This window comes from Enhydra lutris, unplaced genomic scaffold (assembly GCF_002288905.1).
Source record: "Enhydra lutris kenyoni isolate GAN:26980312 unplaced genomic scaffold, ASM228890v2 scaffoldscaffold24, whole genome shotgun sequence".
NCBI lineage: Eukaryota > Metazoa > Chordata > Mammalia > Carnivora > Mustelidae > Enhydra > Enhydra lutris.
Genome location: NW_019154108.1, coordinates 2,998,221 through 3,007,178, shown reverse-complemented (window position 1 = coordinate 3,007,178; position 8,958 = coordinate 2,998,221). Strand labels below are relative to the sequence as shown.

The 8,958-nt window shown below is 43.1% G+C and overlaps 1 protein-coding gene across 1 annotated transcript in view; it reads right to left on the bottom strand.

Annotated features, from left to right (window-relative positions):
- Positions 1 to 8,958, bottom strand: part of LOC111150628 (maestro heat like repeat family member 9) — a 158,161-nt gene that overhangs the window by 60,426 nt on the left and 88,777 nt on the right. The window contains exons 5-8 of the mRNA XM_022508117.1: positions 8,619 to 8,754; positions 7,977 to 8,063; positions 5,742 to 5,846; positions 2,375 to 2,510 (exon numbers count right to left, since the gene is read on the bottom strand). Coding sequence (XP_022363825.1) covers positions 2,375 to 2,510; positions 5,742 to 5,846; positions 7,977 to 8,063; positions 8,619 to 8,754 — 464 coding nt within the window. The remainder of the gene's footprint in view (positions 1 to 2,374; positions 2,511 to 5,741; positions 5,847 to 7,976; positions 8,064 to 8,618; positions 8,755 to 8,958) is intronic.

Here is an 8,958-nt window from a genome sequence, read left to right as displayed (position 1 = left end):
TCTCCTCCTCCTCCTCCTCCTCCTCCTCCTCCTTCTTCTTCTCCTTCTCTTTCTTCTCCCTCTTCTTCCTCTTCTCCCTTTCTTCTTCTTCTGAGAAAGAGAGAGAAAAAGCTGGGAGTGGGGGATGGGGGAGTGGCAGAGGGAGAGGGAGAGAATCATAAGCAGATGTAGCACTCAGCATGGAGCCCAACATGGGGCTCGATCTCATGACCCTGAGATCATGACCTGAGCTGAAATCAAGGGTTGGTCACTCAACCAACGAAGCCACCCAGGTGCCCCTTTTTTGTCTTCTTTTAAAGTACTTAGAACATTACATCTCCATTTTGGTTTATTATATGCAACTCTTTGCTACATTATCTAAGAGGCTGCCTTAAGGTTTATATTATACATCTTTAGCTTTTCACAATTTACCTTTAAGGGATATTTCATGACTCTGTGCAAGAACCTTCAACTGTGGTCATATTTCCTCTCTCAATCCTCTAAGCTATTGTTATATATTTAGCTTTGACATCGTGATTATTTTTTGCCTTCAACAGGTGATCATTATTTTAAAAGATTTAAATAATGAGAAGAGAATTTTAGTATTTACCTACATAGTTGTACCCCATTATTCTTAAATCCTTTATGTACATCCAGATTTTCACCTGGATTTTTTTTTTCCAGAAGGATTTCCTGTAGTATTTCTTATAGTGCAAATCTGCTGGTGATGAAGTCTAACAGCTCTTGAATATCTAAACATGTCTTTATTTCAATTTTGTTTTTAAAAGAATTTTTGCTGACTGAAGAATTCCAGATTGACTTTTTTTTTCCTTCAGTACATTGGGAGGCTGCACAATTGCCTATGGCATTTATTGTTTTGGATGAGAAATCTACTGTCATCTTTACCTTTGCTCCTCTGAATGAAATGTCTTTTTTCCTCTGGCTCTCTTTCAAATTATATTGTTGATCTCTGCTGGAGTGTCCTTCCTCTCAGACATTGCAGTTTTCATCTCCAGAGGCTGAGCTGAAGTTTTTTAGAAATTTTCCTGTATCCCTACTTCACATGCTCATCTTTTTCTCTGACTCCCTCAATAAATGGAATATATTACAATAATTGTTTTAATGTCCCTGCCTACTAGTTCTATCATCTGGGTCAGTTTTGATGAATTTTTCTCCTCATTATGGGTTTTAGTCTTCTTCTTTGCATACCTAGTAATTTCTACTGGATGTCAGACACCGTGAGTATTAACTTGGTGAGTGCTGGAATCTTTGTATTCTTGGGAGGAGTCTTGGGCTTCATTCTGATGAACATTTAAAATATTTGGAGATCATTTGATCTTTTTAGATTTTGTTTTTAAGCGCTTTGTTCAGTGGCATGAAAACAATTTAGTCTAGAGATAATTTTTTTTCTTCTAATGAAACAAAATGCTTTGAGTGCAATTTTTACTTATAAATTATGAAGTTTTAAATTCTGGCTTATAGTCACAGGCAGGATTCCCAGGCTTTGGGAGTTCACTGGATTTTTTTCTCTAATCTTTCTCCCCCAGCCTCAGGTAGTTTCCTCATGGGTTCCGATCACTCCACACCTGAATGGTTAAAGTGGACCCTGGTAGGTCTCTGGAGTTCTCTCTCTGTGCCCTCCTCCTGCTACTCAGGTCCCAGACCTGTAAATAGGTACTCAGACCTATAAACTCTAGCTGTCTTGATTCCTAATTCTGTCTTTTCAACATGGTGAGACGACTGGGTTAGAGCCTAAAAACTCCCTTTAGGCAGTAAGCTCAGGCGATTGTAATCCCTACCTCATTTATTCATTTGTTCCCATCTCTCAGCAATCATTGTCCTTTGTTATCTGATGTTCAGTGCCTTAAGAACAATTATATACATTTGTATATTTAATAATCATGTATTATGGGAGGATAAATCTTTTCTCTGTTTAAGTTCTTTGGAAATAGTTTGGTACTTTTGGGACTTGCTTTTATGTTTTGTTAGGCTGCCCACAGCCACATTTACTTTAGTTTTGGGCTAATTTTTCCCAACCACCAAAGTGAGAATCTGAATATTCTATCTGATGCCTCATTAGAGGGGAAAGTATGCCTCTTTTTTAAAAGTCCTATTGGTAATCTTTTTTCTTCCCTTCCTCCCCACAGCATTCCTGTTCCCACCATTAACACACAACACTAATCAAAGTATAGTACTTTATAGATCTTGAAGAGCCAAATATTACTAGCATATTTTGCTAATTCTAAAAAAGATAACAAAATATGTTTTAGAGAGTAGGACTACAGATCTTGGGAAGGATTTAGAAATCTACAGAGCCTTCTTGGGACCCTGAAGTGGAAAAATTAGGGACAAATCCTTAGTATCCATTAGAAGAGACGGTGTGAACCATTCTTACCATTCTGACACTTTGCAATGCAGAGGAGGTGGTACAGTCCTGAGGATGCCTGTTGTGCAATTAAGGGATCACTGTGGCAACACAGAAGAGACAATTCAGCCGCCAGGACACCCAAACATGGGGCACCCACACTTGCCTAGTGGAAAAACAGAGGAGGAAAAAACCAGATTTGCTGTGCATGGTTAACATGGAATGTCTGTATCTGACCCTCTAGTAGATATGTATCAGACTAGGATTAGAGGATGAACTTCAGAATTTACAAAACCTATATTCAAGTCTGTTCCTGAGCCTCAATTTCCTCATCTATAAACTGCAGACAACAAATGCTATCTTGTAGTAGTTACTGGGGGGGCTGTTTATGACAAAAAAGAAAGTTCTTGCTTTCCAAGCCAGTTGCTCTGGGGAAATCATCGTCCCTGTGCGCTGTCTGCCTCGTGCCCTTGCCCTCACCTGTGGCTCCCTCCCCACCACAGCATCCAGGACTTGTGTCTCTCTCAAGCTGTGTGTTCACGCTTCCTACCAGCTTTGATTTGGACTCACCTCTACCTTACTTGTGGAGTTTGTTTTTCTGGGCTTCAGGTCGATTTCTGGGGTGTTTAGGGTAATTTGAAAATTATCTACTTGTATCCCTGAGATAAAGTGAGCCTAGGGTCCTCCCACTCCACCGCAGTCACCCTCCTTAAATCCCACCCGTCTTTCAAATGTGATGTGCCGAAGGAACAAACCTGGGGAAAATCTTTCTGTCCGTGATACACGATGACATGTTTAGCTCACATTTCCTTGCCTGTTTGAAAACTGAATACTTTAATGGGAGGGACGAACATGACAGCACAGAGGTCATATAAGGAGAATTACTGTGTTAAAAAGTATTTTTGATAGAAAATCCAAATCAAAATCCTCACTACAAATGACAGTCAGGCTTGTTCAATGGGATGAGGGCCTCTGAGACTCTAGAAGACATTGGCTAGGGTAGTTTATGGGGGGAAAAAGTCTTCCCACTGAATGCACCTGAGAACAGAATGGGTCGTTACCCACAATCAGAGAAGGGAACAAGTCTTCACTGATGATGTGCATTCAATACGTCAGACGTGGAGGCACACAGAGGAGGCCTGTGGGAAGCTCAGCTTTTAATTTAGCAATACATCCAGCTGTTTTGGTTCGTGTGTTTGTCCTCTCTCCTCCATTCATTTCATGGTCTTAACCATCTGTAGAGGATATTACCGTAAAGAGAAAGTTAGGCTTTATGCCTCCGTTGATGACCGGGCTGAGGCGAGCGGAGCCTCCCTGTCCCGGAGAGCGCTGGTGTGCCTCCACCTGCTGGCGCTCGGGCACACTGCAGAGCAAAGCGGTAAGTCACCCTACGTGGCTTCTGGAAGGAATCTGTTACAGGTAGGACCGTCAACTCAGGAGAGCCTTCTGCCACAGAAGTGGAATCGCATATTTATCTTTTCACAGTTGAGGGGTGGGCTGTGTGTAAGGGGAATGAACTTATGAACATAATCAAAGTTGAGAAGAGGAGATAGAAGATGACAAAACTCCAAAATGTCTTACCGTTACCTGAGTGGAACTCAGTAAAGTGAGCGAAGGAATGAATACATGTGTACTGAATGAAAATGCGGACGCAGATAGAAGCGTGTGAGTAGGTCTTGCGCAGACAGTCCCCATCAAATTCTTGCTGAGGGCCTGAAACATTCAGGCCTACGCAGCAAGGAGGCCGGAGATGTGAACTACACTCAGCCTCAAGCCTTGCTGAGAAACTTGGTGTGATTCGCCTTTCAAACATTTGAAGGGGCAGCCAGCCACTTTAGAGAACCGGAGAGCCCGAAGACTGAAACGAACCACTCCATCCCTCTTTTGAAATAATCAACACGATGCAAAGAACATCACGGATTACTTTTCCTCGTGTAAGCAAATTGTGTAACATCCCAAAGCTGATGTTAAACAAAATAGTAAGAATTCAGGTACATTCTAAGGGTTATGTAGGCTTTTTGTCTCAATATGTCTGGAAGCTATTTGTATAAGTAGTAGAAAATGGCTACACGAAGATGGTATCATAAATGCATGTTTCTGATCCCCTTTATTCTGAACTCCTAAAATATTTCAAACAATCAGAGGAGCAATTAGAAGTGCACGTTTAAAAGTCACAGTTGAGGACGAGCTACGGTGAGTACTGTGACGTGTGTAAGCCTGACGATTCGCAGACCTGTACCCCTGGGGCAAATAATACATTATATGTTAATAAAAATAATTAATAAAAAAATCACAGTTAAGGATGAGTTGCAAAACAGAGGTTGGGTACACAGTATCCGTAAGAGAGAGAAATGTTTATAGATAGTAAGGTCTCTTAGAAGGAAGGCAATGATGTTATTAAAAATATAGAAAACGTCAGCAAATACCAGCAATTACGAGATGCCTATTTGTTCTCCATTTGAAAGGCAACAATTAGAAAGTCCAGGGACTTGCCCGTGTCGTAGGGGTAGGGAAACAGTGTAACATCCGCAGGAGTGCAGACGAGGTAATTCTGTAGTGCTGAAACGATAACCTATTCCTACTCTGTGATCTATCCTCTTTCTAAGTATTTCCAAGTACATATGTACTTGAACAAAGGTGACCATTTGTATACTGTTGAACTAAAAAACCCCTAAATATACCTGAATGTCCATGTATAAGTAGATTACAAAATATTGAAACTATGGGTATATGCTTCGGCTGAAAGAATGAGATAACTCCACACATATTCCATGAAGATCCCCGAGGAACGAACTGTTCAGCGAACAATCGAATTGCAGAACCAGGTATAAATATAATGTGGTTTTAATGAAGAAGCACTAAGTAAAACTCCGTGTATCTCAGAGCGTGCGTGCGTGTACAGGTGTGCGCGCGGGGGCTGTCAGCGGGGCCCCTGTCATGGCAGCGCGGGGGGCAGGGGAGTGAGGACTTCTGCCCAATCGCTAGTGTGCTACGCAGTGACACGACTCGGGAATTACTTGTATAAATTTCAAATGAATGCATAATGGTTTAAGAATATTTTAGGAAAAGGAGAAATAAGGAGGAAGGAGGGACGGAAGGATGGTACGGTCGCACGTGACACAGATCGCGGGCCGCAGAGGATGCGGGGAGTCAGTGAAAAGCTTGACACACTCATTCTGTGGGCAGGAAGCATAAAGGGTCTTAGTAACTGGTTGAGAGACTCTGCTCTGATGGACCTAAATTGTGGAGTGTGTCGATTCTTTTCTTTATGTCCCACCCTGCCAGCACGGCCCTACCACGCAGGCGCTTAGGAGTTTTCAAGGCCCAAGGCTCTGAAAGCGGGGCTATGGCAATGTGGCCTTCGGAGCACATGGCGTGATGGCGCTGGGTGACTTACGTATCCCCTGACTCTCCGGGATGCAAAGCTTAGCACCCTGCTGATGATCACCATAACCCTTTCCTGTAGGTAGGAGCTATCTTCGTTCATCCACACAGCCATGTCCTGTGGAAAACACAGTCATCATCCTAGAGCCCGGGGTTTCCAAGTCTACAAGCTCCCTCCATCAGTCTCCAACTTCACCAAGTCAAGAGCCCCCACAGACCCTGATTATTTCATATCTAACCTACATTTATCTCAAAAAGAGGACAAGCTAGTGGCATACTAGTTCATCTACTGTCGTAACTACACTTGGGTTGTATGTTATTTAATTTGATGCAACGAATATTTACTCATGATGTGCATTGTAAGTCGCTTTGTCAGTCAGCACGAAAAGTGTAACAAGAGACTATCATGGGATTGTTAGCAGCTTCTCTTGTTTTTCTTTCAAAGTTCATATCCGCTTTCTCTGTCTCTCTCATCACAGGATCTGATTTTCAGTTTTAAAAAAGAATTGAAATGTCATCTGATCCTGAAATGTCATCTCACTCCAGAATTTCCTCTGCAGACTCAACTCTCAGATATTTTCTGGCTCATAGTTGCAGAGAATATTCCTGGAGACAGCTCGGTTAGAAAGTTCTTGCTAATTTTGATTCGACTCCATCTTCCTGTAACTCTGTCTGTTCTAAGCCTTCAGCTGCAGCGACATATTTACAAGCTTGGTAAGGGAGGAAACGGCATATGCCTCGCATACCAACCACCACTAACGGATTTCTTTCTTTCTTTTTCTTTTTCTTTTTTTTTTAGATTTTTATTTATTTATTTGACAGACAGAGATCACAACTAGGCAGAGAGGCAGGCAGAGGTGGGGGGGAAGCAGGCCCCCGGCTGAGCAGAGAGCCCGATGGGGGGGCTCCATCCCAGGACCCTGAGATCATGACCTGAGCTGAAGGCAGAGGCTTAACCCACTGAGCCACCCAGGCGCCCCCACTAACAGATTTCTCAAGGCACTCTGTTCGAATCCACAGTATTTGTGCTAAATCTCCTCCTTTCACTTGCTCCCATTGTAGAAAACTGTTCTGAAGTCCATTTCCTAAGGCAGAAGAGTCTCTAAATCCCAGGGGGGTCAGGCTGTGCCTTTCCCAAGAGCGGGCTTTTTGCTCTTTTTGAGAATCAAGTGAGTTTCTAGACATGGAAGGTATGAGAACAACATAGTCAGGAAACGGGTTTCCAAGTTAGAGAGCCCCCCCCATTCATTAGCATGGCATATATTATCACTTCCATTTCCTTAATCAGCAAAACGGGGGAAAATCACAGTAGCTTCCTCGGAGGGTTATTTGAAGGATGAAATGAGATAACCTATACGTGAAATATTCAGCTTAGTCAACCCGATGTAGAGTAAATGCTCATAACAGTAGTTTATTGGTTGAAAGAGCATGCGTGGGGAGGTGGTTGTAATAATGGGATAATAATAAGGACTTTAAAGAGTTGTGAGGTTAAATTTTTAAAAATGCACAGAAAATACTCAAGTTAGGCACAAATTAACTCCATGCATTTTATTTTCCCTCACTTCCTTCTTGTCTTCCCAGATGCCAATTCTGCTTCTTTACTTGAATGTATTTCGTGATTTGCCTAAACTCGTAATGCTCCTCGTAGAATAAGTCAACCTGGCTTCCCAGTGTTTCCTGACAGGTGCCCCCAGTGCCACCGTATTAGAAGCCGTTGAGGATGGGAAGACATCCTGAGCAGCCTCCTGTCTCTGCCTGGGACGTTAAAGACACCCTGAGGTCCGGATGTAAGTGGGGATTCGGACAGTTGTTGGCTGGGACAGCACGGTGCCCGTGAAGCCAGGATCCTTCAGCTCCAGCGGTGCTGGGGAGGGAGCAAAAGCCTACGGGGACCATCCCGGCACGGCCGCCTGACCCGCAGGTCGTCCGAGCCGATCGCCCTCTCTGTTCTGCTAAACCGCACTGTATCACTCTTACGTCGCCACAGAACATTTGGCTTCTTAAGTGTTTTGTTGCTGCCATCTTCCCAAAATTGAATTCTTAAAATTATGTCTCTTTAATTGAAATAAAGGGAAGCGATTTCATTTTGGGGATAATTAGACAGCTTGGGAGGAAAAGAAAAAAAAATCAGCCACCAAATACTTGAAGGAGACATAAGTATAGGAAAAGGGAAATACTAAGTGAAATATAATGACCTCTTTAGATTTAAGACAAGAAAACAAAATTGCTCATTTCCCCTTTATTTTACCTTTAAGATTTGCAGTTTGTAGAGATCTTTGGACACTAAGATCAGAAGAGTGTCCTCAAATAAGTTTAAAGTGTTTTGATACAGATTCTGAAAAACAAAAAAAAGTGACACAAGCAGCCGGTCGGTAAAATTAGACGTAACTGTGTTCAATGTCCATGGCTTTATGCCCCGGGGTCCTGCGTTCTCCCCATAAACTGAAGGTAAGAGAGGAGACAGCCGGCCAGACGGACGAGAGCTCCCAGGACCATGTGCCGTGCATCGCCCTCCACCTTCCAGGGCGGGTGCGCCGTGCAGCTGTGCTGGGGAAACCGAGACCAGAGATGTCGCTCCCCTCACTGCAGGGCTGGTCCTCCCCCCGCCTCTCCCTGCTCTTACTTCCCATAAACTCTTGTCCTTGCTAAAATAATTAACCCCAAATCCCTTCATTCGTCTGTTCCTGTAACTCCTGTACAACCCATCAAATCCCATGAGTCGTAGAATTCACAAGGAGTCCGGGGAGCACAGAGGAAAGCTGGAAGACACTGTGGTTCATCTACGGTATTGATAAAAGGTGAAGGACGTAACAAGGGCTGTGACCTGCGGAGGCGCCTGCGGGACCGCGGGGACGATGGCTCCTAACAATTAAGGGAAGCAACCGCTCACCTCCAGGTCCTCTTTGTCATCTTCCCTGTTTCCCATTTTCTTCACTTCCTCAAGACTTGGTATAGAAAATACCACTTTAAAGGAGGATTTTATTATCTTCAGTTGGGTTTCAAACTGCAGAAGGGGATCTACATAGCTGGGAAGAAAGAGGTGTAATTATTACGTAGAGGAGAGGACAAATGTAATCTAAGTTTAGTGGCTTTTTCTGGTGTAAGGGAGAATGTACTAGAAAATGAGGCCCAGCTCTTGGCTTTATATAACATGTGGGTTTTACATATTCTCATAAAAATGACAATGGTGCTCTAAATGTGAAGGAATGAGTTTCTTTTTAAAAATCATC